The 25,574-nt window shown below is 38.5% G+C and overlaps 1 protein-coding gene across 1 annotated transcript in view; it reads right to left on the bottom strand.

Moving 5' to 3' along the window:
* Positions 1-25,574, bottom strand: part of ITPR2 (inositol 1,4,5-trisphosphate receptor type 2) — a 428,506-nt gene that overhangs the window by 294,240 nt on the left and 108,692 nt on the right. The window contains exons 10-15 of the mRNA XM_054719205.1: positions 20,430-20,474; positions 14,391-14,542; positions 10,439-10,538; positions 9,758-9,918; positions 3,243-3,384; positions 631-792 (exon numbers count right to left, since the gene is read on the bottom strand). Coding sequence (XP_054575180.1) covers positions 631-792; positions 3,243-3,384; positions 9,758-9,918; positions 10,439-10,538; positions 14,391-14,542; positions 20,430-20,474 — 762 coding nt within the window. The remainder of the gene's footprint in view (positions 1-630; positions 793-3,242; positions 3,385-9,757; positions 9,919-10,438; positions 10,539-14,390; positions 14,543-20,429; positions 20,475-25,574) is intronic.

The raw sequence follows: 25,574 nt of genomic DNA, 5'->3' as shown, positions 1-25,574 counted from the left end.
GGGAATGCCTCTGGGCAAAAGTGCCCTTTCTAGCATCCATCATTCTCTTTTCATAGATCTGTCTTTTTTAAAATGCCTGTTCCCTTACAATTTATGAAAATGATTCTCATCCTACTGCAATGCTTCCTTCTCCAAGCAGCCTTCCTGGATTCCCTCAGCCACAACTGAGCTCCTCTCCCTCTTCTGAATTCCAGCAATACTTTATCTCTCACATTCCCTCTCTGCCTCTCCCTCATATTTCAGATGCACAAGCCATATCTTTCCCACAGACAATGACCTCTTTGACCTTTACATAATGACGTGATACCTCACATGTTCCTAAAAAGCCGAGAAATGTCTCAGTCCTCTTTACATAAGGCATCCTGCATGCCCTCGGCCCAGCAGGAGCTAATACCATGCACATAGAAGGACTCAGACATCCTCCCTCAACAGTTCTAATTTTACATGGAAGAATAAATGCATATTTCAGCTCAAAAATACATACAGGTCATTTTTGTGTGTTCCCAATATGACACATTTCATTGCAAAGTGCAATTTTCCATTCCTATTTTATAAGTTCTAGGACAGTCACCAACGAACCTTGCCCATACTGTAAATGTTAGACAGAATCGTGACCAGCCGCCCTCTGACCTGATTTTTCCGGTAGTCTTGCTGCGAATGCCTCAGCACGCGGTAGCAGAGCCTCAGCATGTACTTGTAGGGAGCGTATCTTTGGTCCCCCAGATCTTCGAGTCTCAGCATTGGGCCTTCTCCTGCTTTCTCCTTAAAGGGTGCTTTAAGAATCCCAAATACCTACCAGAAAACAAAACAAAAAGAAAGCCACCTATTCTGATGAATGAAGACAGATATTTTGCAATGTGTTTTAATTTTTTTAAAATAAGCACAATGATTCAAAAACACTTTTGAAATATTAATGAAAAGAAAGATTTAGGACATAGGATCAATAATATATTAAGAAACAGAAAAATACTGATAAAAGAATTCCCTAAACTGAATGACAAGAACATTATTTAAATAAACCACTTAATTTTGATAAGATATTATATTTTATTAAAATAAGCAATATAAAGATGTTGGGTTGTAGCAAGTTACATCAACATATTCAGATGGACTAAAATATAGTTTGATTTCTATCGGCTTTATAATTACATCTATTCTATAGCTTTCTAAAATCAAAATAATATTTTTAAAAAAACATTTATTTTCACTTGAAGCTGACATCAGAAAATTGCCTCCAAATATTGCTTCTAAACTTTTTTATAAAACAATTTATTGTTCTTGGTACATAAAGATGTGGCCAAACCAACGAATCTATCAGCAAATAAGGACCCACATGGACAGCTGGTGGTACCCAGTGACCCAGATTCTTCATATAAAGTTGGGAAGTATTTAAAAAGCATTGAGGAATTTAACTCTCTTAGGTGGCAAGACAGGCTATAGGATCACCTAGTGACGAGCTGGTAGAATGGGTAAATAGTTTATAAAAGAGCACCTAGGGCCCTAGACAGTATGGCTCAGTTGGTTGGAGCATCATCCTATACACCAGAGGGTGGCAGGTTCAATTCTCCATAGGGCACACCCACATTGCAGTTTTGATACTCAGGGCACATGCGGGAAGCAATCAATTGATGTTTCTCTCTCACATCAATGTTCTCTCTCTCTCTCTCTCTCTCCCTCTCCCCCTTCCTGTTTATAAATATCAATAAAAAAATTTTTTAAAGCACCTAGGCAAGGGCATGAGCATTAATACAAGGCAGGAAAATGAAGAGAAATTACCCTTTAGTTCATGAAATATAATATGAATTAACGTTTCTTCAATAATTCTGTATTCACTAAACCTTGAATTTTATACTTATAATACTGAAAAAAAGTTTTGACATGTTGGTTAAAATACTAATAAATTATTCAAGGTCCTAAAAGTCCTTGAAATAAACATTTTTATACACACACCCCAAAAGCTATTGTCAGAAAAGACTTGGTCTCATTAGATTTGCAACTTATCTTTGAGGAAAAATGTTAATTTTATATTTTCAGACAATCAGCTACAGAATATTAATTGACAATGTCTCCTGTTTTCCTTTCCCAACTTGACAAATAGCACATGTATATTAATATGATTTTTATTTAAGTATCTTCCTTGAGTCCACAGTTAAAGAATGCAGAAGGCCATTACTTTATATAGCAATTAACAGAACAAAAAGAATGCATAAAAGCAGGCATGTTTGTATGTGCATATTATTAGGAAGTGAATTAATTTACTGCTGTGTTTTAAACAACTTCAGAAAGAGCTTCCAGGGTAAAATCTAGAATATTATATAGGGCACTTGTGAGCTGATGAACAGGTTACCCTACTTTCCTATGGAAGAGATAGAAAGAAGTAGGAAGCTTCCAAGCTATCCTTGAAATTCTACCTAGAAAGTTATCCCAGCACAGTTTCTGGAGATAGTCTGACCATGTAAAGCTTTTTAGAAAATTGAGGTAGGCTGCCTCCAAGACAGCCCCCAGTGATTGCTAACTCCTGGAATTCACACCCTTATGGAATCCTGTCTCCTTGACAATGCACTGGAACTGATGGGATGTTACTTCTAGGATTAGGTGGCTTCCATCTGGGTGCCCTCTCTTGATCTTTCTTGGACCACTCAGTTCTAACAAAGGCAAGCTGCCAACTTTTTTTTTTTTTAATCTTTATTGTTGAAAGTATTACAGATGTCCCCTTTTTTTCCCATTGACCCCTTAAAGCCTGCCCCAGGCCTTCACCACACTGTGTCCATGGGTTATGCATATATGCATACACGTTCTTTAGTTGATCTCCACCCACCCACCCGCACCTTCCCTCTGAGATTCAACAGTCTGTTCTATGTCTGTGTGTCTCTGGATCTATTTTGTTCATCCGTTTATTTTGCCCTTTAGATTCCACATATGAGTGAGATCATGTGTCTTTCTCTGCCTGGCTTATTTCAAGGCAGCCCTGTGGACAGGCCCATATGTGTGAGCTGGGAAGTGACTCCTCTCCCATTTGAGCCTCGAGATGACTGCAGCCTGGTATAAAGATCCGGAGCAAGAACTGCCCACCTAAGCCACTGCTAGATTCCTAATCCACAGGAACTGCACGTATCTGCTGTTTTCAGCCACCAAGATTTTGGGTAACTTGTTACACAGCAATAAATAACTAATCCAAGGACTTTCCTGATAGTATAATTCAAAATACAAAATATGTAAATTTAGCACATGAAAACATTCACCTGTGCCAATATGTTTTGTTCCCTCATTAATTTTTGACGTTCTCGGTTTGGCTTGGTGATAACCACATCCAGAACTTCTTGCCCATTGTTAAGTACATCAGCAACAAAGAAGATAAGGTCTTCCAATAATTTGGTTACAAACCTATAGTAAAATGAAAAGGAAATTTTACTATATAGTGTTAATTTGGGAGAGGAAGTTAATAAACACTAGGAATCGAAACACTGCAAAACAAAGTATTTTATAATAAAAAATTATTTAATCAGCAAAGTATTTAATGCAGTTAATGTGACCAAAAACTTTACAAGAACATCCCTTCTCCAATTCCTCCAGTCCCCACTCCCACATCCAGCTCCAATCAAGTATTTGTAATGACCATTACGAAATAAAGCCATGTGAGCCCCATGGACAATCAGTCAATAGGACAATAACACTGATGCTTTTCCATGAGTGAACAGCAATAAAGAATAGTTCTGCTTTAGGAAAAATTGCTATTCTTCTAAATTCCTAAATTTGAATCACTATTTTTACTCTTGACTCAAACTACATCTTGTAATCCTCACCACATTTCAATTTCTCCAATATATAGAATAGGAAAAACAAAATGATCTGCGAATAGAAACAGACTAAGCAATCATACTAAAAAATCAGAAGGCCAACAAAAAGCAAGAAAAAGAACAATTTTAAAATAATTTTTTAAAAAGTGTTTTTAAACCTCAAAGAGATAAAGAAAGCAATTATATACATACCAAAAAAGATAACATATAAAGTGAGATATGAGCAATGAATAGGCAGATATAGCAAAAGAACCATTAACACTAAAATTATAATCATTTAAATAAAAATTTAATTCGTGAAGGTAAACTATTCTAGATATATTGCAAGAAAAAATAGTGACTTATAAGAAAGTATCAAAAGATATCCATAAAGCAGCACTGAACATTTTCAAAAGCTAAATTATAAAAAGAAAGGGAAGAGACAGGAGGCTGAATTAAGACGCTCCAACGTGCATTTAATAGGAGTTACAAAAGAGAGATGACAGAAAAAGACAAAGAAGCAATATTTGAAGGAAAATGGCTGGAAGTTTTCCAGACTTGCTGAAAGATATAATATTCAGATTAAAAGCATTCACTAAGTATCAAATGGGACAAGCAAAAATAAAAGTTTTACAACAAAGAAAATAATCTACAAAATTACCAGAAAGTAAAGGGGAAAATGCCAATAAATAATAACAATTCCATTAACAGCAGATTTCTTAATTGGAACGAGAGATAACAGAAAATAATTAAATTATAACTTTAAAAGATTTAGAAGCCCTCACCAGTGTTACTAAGTAGTTAGAGCCGTGTGCACATATGCCCCTCCCCGACCCCCCAAGGCACCAAAGAGTCCTGGGTTTGATTCCTGGTCAAGGGCACAGACCTGGGTTGCAGGTCCAATCCCCAGTCCCAGTGGGGTACGTGTGGTAGGCAACCAATCGATGTGCCTCTCTCACATCAATGTTTCTCTCTCTTTCTCTGTCTCTATCTCTTTCTCTCCCGCTTCTCCCTCCCTCCACTTTCTCTAAAAATCAATGGGGGAAAAAAATCCTCTGGTGAAGATTAACAACAACAAAAAATACTAAAGAAGAATAATTTTCAATCTAACATTCTATGCATAAAGTATCACTTAAGAGTAGAGGTAAAATAAAGACATTTTCATATATGTAAAAACTAAAAGATTTATAAACTCATTGAATAAAGAATGAATTTCAGCAAGAAGAAAAGCAAACCCAGAGAGAAGTGAGATGCAAGAAATAAAGGCAAGCAGATTATAAAATAAATATTATATTTACTTATTATAAACATAATAAATAACTGAAGAACAATTTAGATGCTAAACTTTATAGTAAGAAAAGGTGATACATAATAATTTGATATTTATTCCTTTGTAATTATTAAACGCAATAAAATAAAAATTTTAAATGAAAAGAATAAACAGAACAATGGTTCTAGACAACTATTACAAGAAAGGTGGGAGGCAGAATATCAGTGCATAATTAAAGCATTCTGAGGTACTTTTCTCCCCTGAATTGAAGAAATATTTAATACAGGGTGGGTCAAAAGCAGGTTTACAGTTATTCATATGGAAAATAATGCAATAATTAATAAATAAGAATATAAGAATAAATTCTGTGTTCCATGTACTTACAACTGTAAGCCTACTTTTGCCCCACCCTGAATCTTCAAGTTTTATAAGAAAGAATATATAGTTAAAATGTTTGCACATATAGTTTAAATTTTATGTTCTATGAACATAAGGGCAATTTCTAAGTAATAAAAATATTATCTATGGCTTCTAAACCAGAAGAGAAAAAGAAAAAAAATGGGGAGAAAAATATAAACATCAACCTAACAGAAAGCAATAAAGAAATGGAGAGAAAAGAAAAAAAGCTACACTAAAGAAAGGAAAAAACAAACAAAACAAAATACCATTCGATATCAAAGTAATTCCAACACATTATGTATCAAAGTTGAGCAAATTTAAGACTATAAGAATAGATTTTTAAAAACCCATCTCTCTGCTCCTCAAAGAGACATGACTAAAACAAAATGGCCAGGAAATCTGGAATAAATGGCTATCGCAAAAGAAGCATCTACTCAAACACCAAGCAAAAGATAACTCATGGAGAGATGGCAACATCAGGCAAATAAGGTTTAAGGGGACACGCATGATGTTGCTATAGGCAGACATGAGCTCTCCGTCAGGACTGCTAATCTGGGAGCACATGCTGTTCTGGTTGCTGGGCTTCTGTCACCAGAACCAACCGTGAGCCCTGAAACTGCTTGAAGACAAGGCCACAGTCTGTGCCGGTCGCCACCGCCTTACCGCCGCATGCAAACATGCCTCATGGCCTGTGCCTGGCGTACACCAACAGTTCAGCAAGACGGGAAACAAATGAATATTCAACTATAAACGCTGCAGAGGAACCCGGCATTTTTTTCTGCATCCTCAGAGGTGGAAACATGGCGTAGAAATTCTGGTTTATGATTGCATGTGCCCCTTCTTCCAGCTCTAAACATAGTTAACCGCCCTCCATTTTCTCTTTTGGGGCAGCTCTGCAGAATGAGGTCAGAAAATGCTACGGAAGAATATCTGAGATTGAGGATCTTGGAGCACAAACCGGGAGCTGTGCCTCCACAGTCTATTCCAGGGTGAAGGAAAGGGGGTGTGATGAGAGAGAATTCAAACAACACAGGCATTTTGAGACAAATCTGCAATATTCTAACACCTTCCTTTTGACCTGGTATCATTCTTCCTGGAGTAAAAGAGTATCTAATAATAACTTCATTCTCCAGAGAGGGGGAAAAAGTCAGCGTCGTGAGGTATTTTCAGAAAGAATTTTATATTGAATTCTAAAACCGAGAAAAATCATATAAATGTGTTCAACTCAGCCAGGCAGCTTTGAATGAATTTTGATGGAAGGTGGCTTTTTCTAAAATTACTAAATTAAGATCAATAATTGCAACTTCCTATTTCTCATGCAAGACCTTCTTTATGCTAGGATGTTTTTCTCTCTAAAACAGTGGGGAAGGAAGCAGAGGGAACACAAATGCATAATCCCTGCTCAGTCCTGACCCTCCACCTTCCTCAGAATTACCCTGAGAGGTTAAGATTCTCTCCAGCAGTAACAAGAGGAGTGCCTTGCACTGGGTTACAGCCCGTGGTGGCAAATGCTTGTAATCCTAATCTTTGTGTGTTTTTTTCTTCAAGAATCACTGTAATCCCTAGCAAGGGGGACTTTGTAAGTGAGACTGAGTAAACTTCTGAGCATATGTGGAGTGACAGAGACTAAAAAATGGATTCATCAAAAGGAAGTGTTAATAGGTAAGAAGCAAATAACAAGTGGTATCAGTATCTGCACATCGGATTCCCTTACTGGTCATAACTTAGTTCTGGTATTTAATCATCTGTAGCGAAGGGAGCAGTGGTTTCAGCTTCTGGCCTTTACTCATTCTCCCCAGAGGAGTGGAGGTACAATTGAATGCACAATTAGTTGTCGTCAAGTGCATTTTTGTTAGGGGAAAAACAGGTATGAACAGAGGAAGCTGAGAAACAGCTATGCCACTTGTTTGCATATTTATGAGTATTTTTCCTTTAATAGGGTTGGAAATGTATCTTGCGTTGTAAGATATATTTCTAGAAGTTCATAAAACATACATGTTTCATTATGGCATACTTATAATTCGAGCCCCATAAAGGCACCACCTAGAACAGGAAATGGAACATTGCAAGAGCCTCCTCTAAAGTGAATACCATCCTGACTTCTGTGACAATTATCTCCTTGCACTTCTTTATAGCACTGCCAATTGCTTAAGCACCCCAAATAAGTTTAGTTTTGCTTGTTTTGAAACTTCACAAATACTATTAGAGTGAATGAGTTTGTGTCTAGTTCTCATTTAATTCAAGATTTATTAGGTTTATCCATGTTGTTACAGTATACATAGACACAGTTCATTTATTTTCATTGCTATACTATGTTCCATTATATGATATTTACCAAATGGGACTCACTTATTCAGCTGGTGATGGACGACTGGGTGGTTTTTAGTTTGTGGTTACTTAGAATAAGGCTGAACTTCGTTACACATGTGTCCTGGTGCACATGTGTAGGAGCATCTTTCAGACAGATGTTCAACATCATTCCGCCTAGTAGGGGAGCTGGTGAGTCATGGAGTGTCCGCTTCTTTTTTGTGCATGTGCGTGTGGTAATTAGTGAGACCGACCCACTTAATAAATCTCTGAGTGCACAGGACAGTGCTGTTAACTGCAGGCACAACGTGGTGCAGCAGATCTCTAGAACTTATTCACCTTGTATAAATGAAACTGTATACCCATTAAAGAGGATCTCCTCATTTCCCCTCCCCACCCCCAGCCACTGGCAACCACCATTCTACTCTCCGTTTCTAAGAGTCGGACTGTTGTGCAACATGGTTTACAATGGCCGAGATATGGGAAACAACCTCAATGTTTATGGATGGATGAATGGATAAAGAAAAATGTAATATATATACTGAGTGGCCAGATTATTATGATCTCTGAATGCATAATAATCTGGCCACTCAGTATATATATATTAGAGGCCTGGTGCATGAATTCGTGCATGGGTGGGGTCCAGCCAGCCTGGCCAGCGGGAGGGGACATGGGTGGTTGGCTGGCCTGCCTGCTGGTCGAACTCCTGGTTGAGGGGACAATTTGCATATTAGCCTTTTATTATTTAGGATATACACTGAGTGGCCAGATTATTATGTGTTCAGAGATCATAATAATCTGGCCACTCAGTGTACATACAATGTAATATTACTCAACTTTAAAAATAAGAAAATCCTGTCACATGTGACAACATGGGTGAACCTGGAGGACATTATAAGTGAAATAATCCAGTCACAGAGGGACAAACACCACATGATTCCACTTATAAGAGGCGTGCTGCCTCTTTAACTTTTCTAGTCACTATCAAACTATTTTCCAAAGTGCTTATACCAACTATCATTTCACCAGCTGTGTATGAGAGTTCCAATGTATGAAGAATTAGATAAAATATATGTATAGTGCCTAACATAGTACCAACACGAGGTAGGGATAAAATAATTAACATCTATCAATATCATTCTCTTTCTCGCTTATTTCCAAAAACCAGAGTTGAAGAATTAAGGAGCCAGTTTCTCTGAGGGAGTTGTAAGAGCAGAGAGCTACACCAGGAAGACTGTTTTCTGATATTATATATTTGGGGTTTTTTGTGGTACCTGAGCAGAGAATTATATTTTGAATAAGTAAGAACAACAACAAAAAATACAACTTCTCTTAGAACCTTTAGAAATCCAAAATCGCAAATCAAATGCAGCAAAAGGTACTGTGAATCTCTTATGAAACACTAAAAGGAAAGATCAGCCCAGCCAGTGTGGCTCAGTAGTTGAGCATTGACCTATGAACCAGGAGGTCGCGATTTGATTCCCAATCAAGGCACATGCCCGGGTTGGAGTGTGCAGGATACAGCCAATCGATGATTCTCTCTCATCATTGATGTTTCTCTCTCTTTCCTTCTCCCTTCCTCTCTGAAATCAATAAAAACTATATTTAAAAATAAAACAAAAGGAAAAATCAGAGAGTAATGAAAAACAACTGTTTTCAAGCCAAAGTAACGTGGAAAAAATAAATATTCCACCAGATTTGAATGTCACCATTCAATCACTATGATCTGCTCATCAGAATCAGGTGTGCTGCTATGAAGAGCACTCTAAAGGAATCTTTAAAGATGGCTTTAGAGTGCTCCCCATAGAGCACAACATATATGAGTGTGTCTATTAAAAGAATAGCATTGTGGTAATGGAACATTTACCTTCAACATAAGAGGCCTCTCTACATCTGTGCCTAAAGGAATACTAGTACTGGTTACCCACGGGTTCACCTGAGGTTTACTGCAGGAGTGAACAATTGAGTCCTGATGATTTAAGAGTCATTTTTAAAAGTTACTAACCTCCTTTCATTCTGTGTTATTGTGCCGTTTTCCAGCTTTTTAACCGTGGTCGCCAGCACCTTATTTGCATCATTGGCAAAATCTAAGTCTCGCACCTCAGACAGCGGGACGGACACAATAGCGAATGCTTCTTTATCTTCTTTTGTTTGGCAAGTTCCAATCTGCAATGTGGTGGGGTTTTATCCATTCAGATGAGTTGTTTCTTTTTAAGTAACCATGCAATATACTTCAAATACCAATACACTTAGTACGGTTTAAGAAATGCAAAACAGGCGTAGATGATGCAAACACTTAATTCCCACCCACAACACCTTCTATGAAAGGCGAAAGGAACACAGATTGTCCATGCCCACATCCTGCCTTATCCCCAAACGTATCCCTATCACACTTGCTCTTTGCTTCCGTTTCAACAGAGAAAGTACAGTCCTGAAATCTTCTCCCCTTTCTACAGGCTGCCCCCACACTTTGGTATCTGTGCCACATCCTCCTGAGCCTCACAGCCCTGCCAAAGCCAAGCCACTTAGCTCAGCTACCTAAGCAGCTGGCAGACACGACAGCAGGATTAAATGAATTGCAATAATCTCTAATACTGGTGAGGATGGGTTGAAAGAAATATGTCAGTCACCCCTTAATCCTAGTCACACATGTGGCTGAAAATCAAACCATTTCAGGAACATTTACCTTCAGCATAACAGGCCTCTCTTCATCTGTGTCTATAGGGATACTAGTGCTGGTTACCCATGTGTTGGTACATAAATGTCTTAACCGAACGTAGGAGTTCCTAAAAGCAAAATAATATAAAACACATTATAAAGTTAGCCCACTTACGTATTAATATATTTAACAATTTCATACACAATATTAATATAGATATATTTTAGACTAGTAATTGACTCAAGTATCGACCAGTCTGGTTGAAGGAACATTTCTGGACTATAGACTCTCTCAATGCATGCAGTATTATTACCTCAGTGTGGTCCCTTGACCAGCAGTATCAGAATCACCTGAGAACTTGTTAGAAATGCAAATTCTGAGGCTTCATCCTCGTCCACTGACTCAGAAACTCAGAGGGTAAGGCCCAACAATGAGTATTTTAACAGGCTCTCCATGAAATTCTGATAAATGCTAATGTGACAAGCATTGATCAAGTAACCAACTCAGTTGAAACTGATGACAGCAGTCCTTTTTTGGGGGGAGGGGGGTTAATCCTCACTCAAGGATATTTTTCTATTGATTTTTTGAAAAAGTGAAGCGAGAGGGAGAGACAGAGAGAGAGAAACATCAATGTGAGACACATCAGATTGGTTGCCTTCTGCACACGCCACAACCAGGGCCGGGGATCAAGCCTGTGCCCTTGACCGGAATCAAACCCAGGACCCTTCAGTCAGCAGGCCAACGCTCTATCCACTGAGCCAAACTGGCTAGGACAGTAGTCCTTTCTGTAGTTTAATCACCTGCATGTAAAAGTATACACCGTTTATCTCATTATTCATGGATTCCACACTTGCTTTAAACAGTTCCCAAACGCAGTGCAGTTTACTATACCCAAGAGCAAGGTTGTGCTGTGCCTTAAGGATAAAATACTCCTGTTAGATAAGCTTTATTCAGACATGAGTTATAGTGCTAACAGCTGAGTGTTCAATGTTAACAAATCAACAACATAGATTAAATAAAGTGTCTTTAAACAGAAATACACATAAAACAAGGTTATGTGTTCAATGATTGCCAAAAATACTGTGACCAGAGGCTCACAGGAACCTAATTGTGTATTTCCCCTAGGAGCAATGGCTCAGTAGTTGCTACTTCAGGGTACTGGGAATAATAAGGATCAACTGTATATGAACTGTGAGAGTGCCTGAGAAAGGACAGCCAGAACTTCTTCCAACTCAAATATCATCATTATTGTGAATCCTCTCTTATCATCTCATTAACATATATGAGTTGTGTCTATTAAAAGAGTACCATTGTGGTAAGTCCTCTGCTTTCAAGTTCCTGAGAATTTAGTAAGAAATATAAGACATAAATGAGTCATACAACATGAGACAGAAGCAATAAAAGGAAGTCAAATAAAATGCCAAGGGCCTCAGAGAAAGTAAGAGGTTCATTCAACTTCATGGTTCTGCTCATTCATAAAAGTAAATAAAATAAAGACTGGTTTTCAAAAATCTAAAATAGCGAAGATCCAACCATTGTCCAAACAATCAGAAATTTTAAAATAACTGTTTTACCATCTTCTGCACTGATTTACCCAGGAGATGTTATTTGGATTCACTTGTCTTCCCAGCTGTCTTTTAAGCATCTGGAAAGTGTGGGCCACATCTTATTCAGCCCTGTGGCTGTTGCCCCTACTCTTACTCCTATACTTGTTCAATATATGCTATTGAGTCAACCTAGATTGCTGGGTTCCAAACTAAAGATATTACACTTGAGTATAATTTTATATTTTGCAAGAATTCTGAAAATGAATAACTCTTTCATTTGCCACACAAATATGTTGCTTTTAAGATCTTGATATAATCTGAACGTCTAAAACATGAAGGCATTGTAGCATAGTGGTAAAGAGCATAGATTATTTTAGTTCCCACACTTCAGGTTCAAATACCTGGGTAATGATTTTAAAAAGTAAAGCCTGCATCCCACAGCCTAAAACTCTGGTTGCACTGGCCAGAGCAGAGAGATCCCAGTGCTACCCAGGTGATTACAATAGACAGTCCACTTGAAAAGCCCTGCTCTGTCTCTCGTTCCTTATTGGTAAGTGTGCTGCCAGGAATAAATAAGGACTTGGCAGGGCTTAGCACTTAGAAAGTACTCAAGAGCTTTAGCATAAGTGTAGTTATTATTAAGTGTTTGTTAACATTAGCTTTAATATAATTAATGACAAATGAATCTGTTCATAGAAAATTCCATTCTACACTGAGAAAGGCTTCAAAAGTTCTAAGTAGTAATAGATTAACGCTTTCCTATAAAGCAAGGCTCAGGGATTTGTCATGGGTCTATGCACTTTATAGTGATAGCTTTTCATCACTTCCTTAAGCAAACTTTCTTGGTTAGAGTTCAAGAAGGACTCCATTTTGCTTTTAAATCTAAAAGGATGAAAGTCTTTTAAAGATTAAGATCCCAATACTGAGAAGAAAAGGCCGGAGACCTGGGTCAGGTAACACCTTCAGAGGGAATCTCTTTACAGACCGGCAGAACAGGGAAGAGTGAGGTACACCTCACAGGAAACCAAGATCTGGGCAATATTTCTCCTGAATGAGAATAACACGAAAGCCTCTGGGAAGTTCAAGGAGCAGTGTTCCTCAGCAGTGTTAGAAAGCAGCGTTTTACACTCCCTGAAAGCAACCTATAATGTCCGCATTTAGTGTAAGGACCATAAGCCTCACCACTGTCATTTGACCAAGGCCAAGTACAATAATGCTCTATCAAGGACAATTTAGAACTATCCACTAGACATAATAATATGGGCAAGACTCATCTATGCATCAAAGGCAGCGATTTTCAACTGGTGCGCTGCAAGAATTTTTAAAACATGCAACAGCTGACCTCTTTTCCCTTAGACTGTCAAATAGAAAAATAACAGCCAATACAACAATAGCTGTCTGGTGTGAATGAAATCAAAATTAGACCTATTTTTCTGTCAGATCGGGAAAAAATATGATATATTTTTTGGTGTGAAACAGAATTTTAGTAACTAGTTTGTGTGCCATGAGATGAAAAAGGTTGAAAATTGCTTATCTAAGAGAGTGCATCATAATATTATTGATGGAAGGTAGGCAGGTGTAGGCAAAAGAGGTTTACTAAAGTAATCAAATACAAGCAAAGGAATGTAAGATATTTTCTTACATTAAGTTCTGGCTACCACATTACCAATCCTCCTTCCCCTTCCTCTTGCTCACTTAGGTCCAACTTGTCTCCCAACTGGTCCTTCAGGATACATGGTAAATTTCAAGATTTTTCCCATTTCATATTCCTGCTGCTTAAAACACTCCTAATATAGAGGACTGATCCCTGAAATCATTCAGATAGTTTCTTAAATGTCATAAATCAGAGGCCATTTCTGAATACTTATACCTATAGAACTCTCTCCAAACTCTGCAATTTTTCTTCAAAGCATTTTCATTACCTGACCTTATATTTTATGTTTGTATATCACCTCTCTTCCTCATTTAAATTGAAGTAAATAACCAGTGTGTTTAGTGTTGTCTTCCCAATGCCAAGTGCAATGCCTAGAATTTCATCAATGTTCAATAAAGATTTGTTGACTGACTAAATGAATGAATGAAAGCTATCTGGGACTTAATACAATAAAAATAAATTATATCAATATTAATAGAAAGCTTCGAGATTATTTTCCATTTTAGTAACCAAAATCCATACAAGCAATAATAAATGAATGCTATGCATTTTTCAGAATTTCTTCGCTCATGCACATTTTAATTATTTGTTTATAAAAATAAAGCTAACTATGTTAATCTACTCACAAAAGAGGCATGATTTGTTACACACTTAATCTTCACTTATGCTCTCTCCCTTTATATCACAAAAATTATATAACATTATGGTTTTAATGTCTTACCTATGAGTGAAATTATTCAAAGAAACATTATCACTTAACCATAATTTATTTTCTTACCTAGGAACCAGGCAGTCAGCTCTCTGAAGAGTTGTGGCATCCAGTTCAAAAAGGGACGCAATGTCATTCCCATGTGGGACTGAGACCAAGGTGTACATGATCTTCTCCCCTGCCTGGCGTTTCTTCTTTGAAGTTGGAAGATCTCCATCTCTCTGTTGAGGAGATACAAGACTATTTACTTTTATCAGATTTTCAACTAAATTCTCCAATTATTTGGGATATAAGGTTTAAATTTGCATATTATTTCTTCATTGGATTACAGCGATGTATATTTCACATTAACCAAAATAGCTGGTCAGGCCTGACAGCCTTTGAGGCAATTATTATCAACAGTGCTAAGCCTCACACTCCTGGAGGGGTGGCTGAATCTGGGCAAATTATCCAGGCATCGAAAGTCACAATAGTTCTCTTCCCTTCCTTTAGTAAACCTATTTACACAGTAGTAATTTTGACCATTCCACATTTAAAACAAACACAAAGAAGAACTAGTGTGTTGAATCATCGAGATTTCATAAGTCAAAGAGCAAGCATGACAGTGTTTCAGAGCTCCTGCCTAAATCCAAAACCATAAATGGGACATTAACCTGGAGAGAAGGAGAATCACCCGCAACATTCCCATTCAACTCATTGGCTTGTTCCATTAGAACCAAGAACATATTATAATAGCATATGAAGTGAAATAAACTGAGATCATCACAAATAAAAGTCTTCATGATGATGTGAAACTCAGTCAATATTTCTAGGTCACCCTTACCATTTTAAGCAGGCAACCACACAAGATTGATGGTTAGGTATTTCTACCTAACTTGAACTTCCCCATGTCCCAATCCTTCGTGGAAAAATTTGATGCACAAGAAACCAAAACATAATATAAGTGGGGTAATTAAGTACAGAAATATAATTACTTATACATATTTATTGAAATAAATTAAATTTTAAAATGAGAGACAGAGAGAGAGAGAAAGAGAGCACCATTTTGTACCATCACAGGAAGTTGCTCAAAAGGCAAACGAATGCAGTCCATATCCAACCACAAGCATTTATTTAATGGCTGTTATGACAATAAAGTATTACACCTGATCATTGCAAAACATTCACTTGCATTTCCATCCCAAGATTGTGAACAGCATGTTCCTTGCATCAGAAAACACTTGTAGTTTCATTCTGATGTCTTCTGCAAATGGCGCACAAACTGGTAGCACCTCTGAACTGTGAACAGGCAGAGATACTGCCCGGGTTTTGCTTTGAACCTAAAACTACTCTAAAAAAAATTGTGTCTATTAAAAACTCCAGAGTCAATAAAATATTTGTAAATCATATATCTGACAAGAGAATTATATCCAAAATATATAAAGAACACTTACAACTCAATCGTAAAAAGACAACCCAATTAAAAATTGAGCAAAGGCTTTCAATACACATTTCTCCATAGAAAACATACAAATGGACAAAAAGCACATGCGATGATGCTCAGCATCATTACTAATTAGTTAAATGGACTAGGATGGCTATAATCACAGAGACAGACACTGACAACGATTGGTGAGGATGTAGAGAAATCATAACACTCATGGACCACACAAAAACTTGTACATGAATGTTGGTAGCAGCATTATTTATAATAGCCAAAAAGTAGAAAGAACCCAAATGTCTATCAAATGATAAATGAATAAACAAAATGTGGTATATGCACACTGGAATATTATTCGGTAATAAAAAAAGAATGAAATACAGATACATTCTACAACATACATGAACCTTGAAAACACTATGTTAAGTGAAAGAAGCCAGACCCAAAAAGCCATATATTGTATGAATCCATATATGAAGTGTCCAGAATAGGCAAATCCATAGCAACCGTAGATTCGTGATTGCCAGGGCCTGAGGGGGAGGGGGAATGTAACAAATATGGCTATTTGGAGGGATGGTAAAACCTCTCACCATTGCCTAGTGTCGATGTAACAAATTAGCATTCCAGGTTTCTTAGAGGAATCCCGTATGTCTAAAAGGAATATGTGTCATCTAATTTCCTAAGCCCTGCACACCAATCTTATAATTATAATTTAGCTTTTAATATAGATTTTCCTTCAAGGAAAATGCATTAGCTGATCCAATGATTTAGATATGCTTAGCAATTGAAAGTTGGCATTGTGGTTTATACATCAGTCATCTGTGAGTTCATTTAGCAAGAGTCGATCCACCTGTATGCACTCCCTTTTTTCAATATAATGAATTTCTAGACTTATAAAAAGACCTTGAGATTGCCCTCCTACCCAATCCTCTTTGGTAATATCTCCCAGTGGGGATCCCAACAAAAGTCGTCAGAGACCTATTTTATACTGAACAATAAAAATATTTTCCAAGCATAGAATAACCTCACTTCTTGGGGCTAATTTTAAAAGGTCACTCTGAGTTACTCACTATTTAAGACCCATGGTTTAATTTTAATTACACAGGATAAGTGGAATCTACTATTGTACTACTAAATAATTTACTTAGGTCCTTGGGGGAAAAAAGCTTTAATGAATAGATAAGTTTCATTTATAAATAGCCTAATCATTGTTAGTGTGAATAAGAGCTTTTAACCTGTTAAGAAATTTTTAAAGAGTGCTGCATTCTTAAATTTTCTGCTTCCAATCTCTCTTACTCCGTGAATTTGCTTAAACTCTCCTTCGGAAACAGTTTGACAGTAAAATTCAAGCCAGACCCTCAATATTTTTAAAGAGTAAAATATAAATAATGAGCTATAAGTATTACAAGTTTTAAAAGTATGGCTCAAGCTTCATTGTACAAGAAAATCAGTCTTATATTTCTATAACACAAAGACAGTTCTGCTCAAAATTATGTGTTTGTGGCTTTTGTATATAAATCCACATCATTTTTTAAGTAAGAAAAAGACACAAAAGCACTAGCTCCCCACAGAGAATTACAGAAGCACAATGCCCTCCCTCTTGCATCATGAGAATCCATTAAGGTACAGCAGAGCTTAGACAGGTGTTAAATTTAAAATCAGCTAGCTATCCAAAACACTCAATTTAGGGAATGCAGGGCCTCAGAATACTAACCGTGTCTGCTGGGCTCTTATAAAACTAGCATTTTCACTTGGAAGAAAAGGCATGCAGCCTCCCGGTTAGAGGAGTTGAAAATCCCTTCTGAAAATCAGGCCCAGTAAACTCATGGCTTCCCTGGCTTCCCCTGCCTGTCCTGGGGCAGCACAGCAGTTAGCCTCCTGTAACACCTTCTCTGTTGACTCATACGTGAGTCATCGGATTTTTAGCAGAGACATCACGTTGCAATTCTGTTGTTAGGAGCCAGAGACATTCTGTAAGAAACAATGTATGCGTTTTCAGGGCTGATTCAGACCTGTGTGAGGCCACAGCAGCATAATGATGTGCAGGCATCTGTGTTTCTGTTCAGACCCTCAGGGGCTCTGCCTGCTGACTTTATGTAACAGACACAATCCTGCCATTTAAAGCTGCAGACACTTCTTTTGCCATGGTTCCTTAACAATCCGTTATTCTCAAACAAAACCCTAAGGTGACCCCTTTTTCTTTTCCTTATCACACTACCACTGATGAACATATAGTAAAACTCAAGGAAATGGTTTACTTAGACGTGATAGATGGTGGTGTTTCAGAATCCGGTACTCACCGACCCACCCACCCTCCCCCACAAAAAAATTCCACAGAATAGAATTTTCAAGTATATTTCATCAACGTTTCATAGTTCCTAGAACATTTTTGTGTGTGTATGTTTATACACAAAGACAGATGATTCTCACCCTAACAGGTTTGGCTCAGTGGATAGAGCGTCGGCCCGTGGACTGAAGGGGTTCTGGGTTCAATTCTGGTCAGGGCATGCACCAGGGCTGTGGGCTCGATCCCCAGTAGGGGGTGTGCAGGAGGCAGCTGACCAATGTTTCTCATCGATGTTGCTAACTCTCTATCCCTCTCCCTTCCTCTCTGTAAAATCAATAAAAATGTATTTTAAAAAAAGAAAAGAAAAAAGACTGATGGTTCTCAACAGGAAGAAAGTCTGGCCCCCGAGAGGGCATTTGGCAATTTCCAGATACACTTATAGTTCTACAGCTTGGGATAGGGAGAGCCACTGCTGGCATCCAGTGAGTATAGCACCCATGGAGGCTGCTGAACATCCTACAATGCAAAGGAAAACCCCCCACAACAAAGAATCATCGGACCTAAGACATCAGTATTGCTGAGATCAAGAATCGTCAGCACAGACAGAAGACACACCCTTGAAAAAAATTAGATCACATCCCACATAAATATGGTCATGTTCAAATGGGCAGTGCCATTCCCCCAAAAAACCCCTTCCAGGAGCCATTTGAAGAGATGAGCAGCCTTTCAAGGAGAAGAAACAAATGACTGTCAGGTTCCCGGCCAGGCTTGACACAGCTCCAGTATTTACAGAGTCCCTGTGGATGCCATACATTTGTAAGATTGGAAATAATAGGCTCTTTTGTAGAATAAATACAGCAATTTGGGTCTTAATGGGAGCTCTGACACACACCACCTCATTTCAGCAGCACCATGCATTAACCTTTGACACTTCAAACTTGGAAGGCAGCGTTTTGATAAAGGTTGATAAATTACAGGGAAAATATTAACTGGATATTAAACAGACAACACAGGGAAAATCAGGAAAGAAAGTAATTAGCATGGTCACAGTGAACTTGGTGTTACTGGAGCCCAGATCTGAGGTGAGAGAGAATTCTATTCTGCTTTGGGAAATTGGTTTCATTTTTTATAGGTGAAACTCTAACTGCTCCTTTGTTTTCTTTTTTTACACAGAAACGTAATTATTGCTAGGTGGTAAATGGTCTATAAAATGAGGAGCCCTATTGTTAGCTTTATTGTTCCATATTCTAGGTTTTATTTACTTTCAAGCTGGGGATTTTTGGAGAGGAAAAGAATAGAATAAAATGCCTGCATTTGGATGTGTCTCTGAGATGACAGATGACATCCAGTCATAAACTTCTACAGCAAAGGCAGAGCCACCTGTGTGACCTGCAATTAAAGTATTGCTCAAACAAAAGAGTGGCCTTTCTCACCTTTAGAGGTGAATGAAGAAATTATATTCCAGAATCAAAAGGGAAAAAAAATCTATCACGTCTAAGTGAAAGCTTAACTAACACAAAGAGTGGGCTTCATCGTGGATTTATTACTTATATTCTTTATGCTGCTCCATAAACCTTCATACTCTGTATTCTCCCACTCAGCTCTGCCCAGAATTATTAGCACCACCACCAAATAGTATGTAGCTGAAAGGAGATGAGCTCAGAAATTCACTTCAATTCAGTTGCACTATTTGAAGCTTTGATATGATGCCCTTTGAGTAGCACACTTTAGAATATCAGAAAAATTAGTCATCTAGTTGTTTGATGCTTCAATGCCCCCCTGTAAGTAGAACCCAGATTATTCCAAATAAAAAAGATTGGCCCTAACCGGTTTGGCTCAGTGGATGGAGCGTTGGCCTGCGAACTGAAGGGTCCCAGGTTCGATTCCAGTCAAGGGCATGTACCTTGGTTGTGGGCACATCCGTGGTGGGGGGTGTGAAGGAGGCAGCTGATCGAGTTTCTCTCTCATCTATGTTTCTAACTCTCTATTCCTCTCCCTTCCTCTCTGTAAAAAAATCAATAAAATATATTTTTAAAAAAGATTGTCCTACTTTCCTGTGTAAATATGATGCCATAATTCCATTTCTCCTGCCTAATTTCTTTTCACTTCTGAAAACTAAATCTAGACCCACCATATCTCTCAGATGCTAGCTGTCTTCAGTGTTCAATCACAAATGGCCTTCAAGTTGCTAGAAATCTCCCTAAATATCCACTAGTAGACACCTTATAATCTAAGCCATATCATTCATCTTTTCCCTTTTAGCTTTGATCCACAGCCTCTAATCAGAGAATCTCCCTCAGAGACGCTCGTCATGAAATTTCCTATTAACTTTTCAATTTGTTCGTATAAAATATAAACAATATATTTGGGATTTGTTCGGGGGAGAAACAATTCTACTCACCACATTTTTTCCTTCATTTTGGGCATCTCGATAATCAGGATTAAGCTAAAAAACAAACAAAAAACTAGTTTGAACTGCTATTAAAAGCACATTAACAAGATCAATGATCTTTAATTCAGTTCACTATTGTACCCTTAACTAAGTATAATATGAAAAGAAGCTAAGAAAGAAACCATTAGAAAACATTACAATTTAAAACATCACCTTCAAACTTTAGTTGAAGGAGACAGGAGCTAAAATGCCAGGTGTATGGGCTTTATAAGAAGAGTTGACATCTTTGAACGGGTGAGAGCTGACAATCCCACCTCCTCTGAGGAAGCATTCAAAAGAGTTCATTTTACACACCACAAATTCTACCACTGACTAATAACTCAGACACCAGTTTTCAAAAATACAGCAAAGGAAAGTTTTAACAATGAGTCAAGATCATGCTCCACAAGCTATACACACAAGAAAAGAAAATTGAGCAAAAGGGGAGAAATATATCAGATATACCAGTGGCCTGGTGCACAAAATTTGTGCACGGGGGCAGGGGGGTGGTTCCCTCAGCCCAGCCTGCACCCTCTCCAATCAGGGACCCCTTGGGGGATGTCCAACTGCTGGTTTAGGCCCGATCCCTGTGGGGATCTCACAATCTGGGACCACTGGCTCCTAATCACTCACCTTCCTGCCTGCCTAATAGCCCCTAACTGCCTCTGCCTGCCTGCCTGATTGCCCCTAACTGCCCTCCCCTGCTGGCCTAATCTCGCCCCCAACTGCCCTCCCCTTCCAGCCTGGTTGCCCCCAACTGCCCTCCCTTGCCAGCCTGATTTCGCCCCCAACACCCTCCCCTGCCAGCCTGATCTTGCCCACAACTGCTCTCCCCTGCCGTCCTGATCACCCTTAACTGCCTCTGCCTGCCTGATTGCCCTTAACTGACTCCCCTGATGGCCTGATCTCGCCTCCAAATGCCCTCCCCTGCTGACCTGATCTCGCCCCCAACTGCCCTCCCCTGCCAGCCTGATTGCCCCTAACTGCCTCTGCCTTGGCACCCACCACCATGGCTTTGTCCGGAAGAAGTAGGACATCCAGAAGATGGCTTGTCGACCCAGTCTAATTAGCATATTACCCTTTTATTAGTATAGATATCAGATATGTGAGCTAATAATGCATGAGGACTACTGAAACAAACAAACAACAGCGTATGTCTGTGGGCTTGGACTGTGGAGTTTAGTGTCATTCCAATAAGAAGGATAAATTTTGCACATGTGTTGTCTTTCAGACTGCAATCCTTTCTTTTAATAACTAATATAGGGTTGCTGCTTCAGTGAATTTATTAAAGTGATAATAACAGTGAGGATGAGGAGAAGGTTGAGGAGGAGAAGGGGGGAAAAGAGAAGCCACACAAATAAATCTCTGGCTATATAAATTCACCAATATTAACTAAAGGCCAAATAAATATACACTTCAATGTATGTTGTAATTATACTGTTGCTTTCCTTCTCTAAATATAATATGAGCAGTAATTATTAAAATAAGTAAACTAAGGATAAATTGAAAAAAATGTATTTCTCAAAAAGAAGATAAAAGACATTGTCATATGGAGATTCCTGACTATTTTACTACTTTAAAGAAAATATTTCCTTATGTTAAAAATAAATTTTAAATCTGGCATTGGGAAGAAAGACCTAATATGCTATCCAATCATTTATCCAAAAAATATTAATAGAGCGTCTATAATGGGTATAGTGGCATATGGTATTTTAGGAAAAGCAAAGAGAATATGGTCCCTGACCACAAGACCATACAATGTAGGAGGAGAAATAAGACATAAATACAGTTAGCCTAAATACAAAATAGAATGTGGCAAGAGATATAAGACAGGAATGAATAATTTATAAATAATATAGGTCAGAAGAAGGAGGAATCTGTGGTCGGAAAATTTATTCAAGAATAAATGCATGTCCTGGTCGGTGAGTTCAATGGTTAGAGCATCAGCCTGTGCATCAAAGAGTCTCCAGTTGGACTCCCAGTCAAGAGCACATACCTGGATTGCAGGTTCAATCCCAGGCCCTTGTCAGGGTGAATGTGGGAGGCAACCAATCTATCTGTCTCTTTTATATCTGTCTCTTCTCTTCTCTCTCTCTCTCTTTTCCTTCCTCTCTCTAAAATCAATTTTTTTAAAAAAACAGACTACATTCATGGAGAAGGTAGCATTTGAGAAAAGCCTTGAAGGATGGGCAGAATTGTAACTGGCAAAGAAGGAAAGAAGGAGTGAAGCAGACAGGCAGTGCAAGGGAGTGAGTGCCATGACGGTGAGAAGATGAGATTTGCTCAGAGAAGACCCATAAATGTCACTTAAGCAATACTTTCTTATGCTTTTAAAGGTTACTCCTTCCTCCCTATAATTATCCTATTAGAACTGATTCTTAACCCCACTTTACAGAGGAGGCCCCGGGGACACATCAAAGGAAGTACTTGTGCAAAGTCTCGCTGCTGGTGAGTGGCAGGGCGATTTGGAAGCACTGCTCTGAAGGTTCCAAGGCCACATCTTTTAGTTCCGACAGCGTGACTCCCTTCCTGCCTCCTAAGGAGGAATGGTGTGGCCCACGGTGGGAAGGAAGTCCACCCAGACCAATGGGGACTGGAAGCCACAGGCTAACAGGTTCGCATCTTCAGAACAATTTTGAATATCCTTGGGAAACATTTGCAGAAACAAGACATTAAAAATCCTCAACTGGCCATGGAGACAGAGGATGAAAGAGTCAAAGTAGCCAAGGCTGGAGTAAGAGGTGGTAGAGAGCCAACAAAAATGGCAGTGCTGACGTGGGAAGGAGAACATGGATACAGAAGATTTTACAGAGTCAGTCAGTAGAATCTAAAGGCGTAAACTGAGAGAGAAAAACATGTTTATCATGACTCGCAAGTTTGTAACCCTGAACTAAGAAAATTCACTATTTTGCAGGAAAATAATTCCATCTTAGGTATATATATATATATATATATTGAGTTTCAATGGCTGGCAGTGGGGCATCTGAGATCAAATTAATGGGCCACTAAAGCCATGGGAGTGAGTGACAACAAGAGAATACAAAGAACAAATACCCACTGCTAACCTCTGAAGGGAGTTCTCATTTAAATGGCCAAAGAGGACTAGAAAGAAAAGTCACGTAGAGAATGTCACGTCAGGATAGAAAAGTGGCAGACAGAGAGTATAGGAAGTCATGATCGTACCACAATCAAATGAAAGACAAGTGCAACTTCCATCTAACACAATAGCAAGAAACAAACCGAAAGCAGGTAAGTTCAAAAGGAAAATGTTACTTCTTTAATCTATTACTCTTGTACATGACATTAAAGTCATTAAGTCATCATGTGTGTATTCTTAAATGTTCATATATGTATATTCCTCTTTCTAATTACTGGCCTTTCAGAGCCAATCTATTATTATGATTAATAAGTCTAAACAAAGAAGAGAAGAATAACATTTACTAAATGTTTATATGTGCCAGGCACAATTTATATTTTGATATATAATTTTTACTTGATATACTAGTATAATATCTGCTATATAAATATTTGTGTATATAGGATCAGGTATGTATGTTCTATTGTATTTATGTATATGTGTGTGTGTGTGTATGTATGTGTATGTGTGTGTGTGTATACATCCATACACATACATACAAACCCTGCTCTCCAGATAAACTTAGGGATATTTAAAACTATAGCCCTAATACTGATAAGAGCCTATGCCAATGTTCAGGATCTTGAATACTGTTTTAACTAATTAATTAAATCCAAAGGCCATTGCATATTTAGAAAATAAGTATTTACTGCCATCTGGTGGAAGTTTTGCCTACCTACAAACAAATAAGCAGGTTAAAAAGGCAATATAAAATCTTTAACCGGTAACATTATTTTGCACTACTCAAATCTATCCTGCTTTAATAATATTCAAAGAAAGATGGTGTAGAAAGCAGCAGATCAGAAATTGTGATGCCTGATTTATAATTCTTTCCACGACTGGGAAGTACTATTTACTGAGACTCCCTTATTATCATATTCAAAATACAATAAAATTACTTTCTCCCCCAGAGATATAGCTGTTAACGCTCCTGTACCAATAGGTGACAAGAGTAAAAGATTTATGGCAAACTGGCGATGAGTGTGCTGACAGCTGACAATTGTGCTGTGTGTGTCTGTCTTCCTTCCCCTCATGTCACCTAATTACATGAATGGCCCACAGAAACAGATATTACAGGGAGAGAACTGAACCGTAATGCAGTACCTGATGAAGTCACAAATATATTATCTCATTCATAATTAAACACTTTATTCCACATTTTGTCCACAGCTTTACAGCACTGTGTATTTCTCCAAAACGAATCTTGAATTCTATAAAGCAATACTGTTGGAATCTCTAAATTGAATAAGGGTCCATTTCTAAACCCCAACTTACTTTAGTATCTATGATATCGTGAGTTATAATAAAGAATATATATTTGGTCTTCAGCTCCTTTTCTAGCACAGAGCTTCTAAAACCCTTGGAATTTCCGGTGGTGAGAGAGATAAAGGTGTCTTTTATAACATTAAAAAGATGACTTTGGAACGCCCCTAGGTAACCTAAGGATGGAGGCTATGATTGCAGGGTTGGGACTTTACAAGGCAGGATGGTGACTTGTTCACCAATGGCCAATGATTTAATCAATCATCCTATATAATAAAAGTGTAATATGCAAATCTACTGAACAGTGAAACCACTGATCGGCAGGGGGTGGGGCCAACGAGCAGGTGGCACCAGGCCAGCCAAGGTGCGTGCATGCCAGTGGGCAGAGGGAGGGGACGGCGATGGGGTGGAGGGGCGGTGGCCAGCGGCGGGGTGATGGAAGCCTGCCCAGTCGCCTCCTGCAGAGGGAGGCCACCAGTGACAGCGGGTGCAATGGGGGGTGGGGCCAGCTGCTCTTGCCCGCGCTGTCTCCTGATTGGCCAGCCAGTCACCTCCCGCAGAGGGAGGCCAGACTGTGGCTCCCTGCGGGGAGCAGGCCTAAGCTGTCAGTTGGACATCCCCTGAGGGTTCCCGGACTGCAAGAGGGTGCAGGCCGAGCTGAGGGACCCCGGGCCTCTAGTAACTGTATAATGAAGCCTCCATAAAAATTCAAGAAG

This window comes from Eptesicus fuscus, chromosome 7 (assembly GCF_027574615.1).
Source record: "Eptesicus fuscus isolate TK198812 chromosome 7, DD_ASM_mEF_20220401, whole genome shotgun sequence".
NCBI lineage: Eukaryota > Metazoa > Chordata > Mammalia > Chiroptera > Vespertilionidae > Eptesicus > Eptesicus fuscus.
This window is presented reverse-complemented; position numbering and strand designations above follow the sequence as displayed.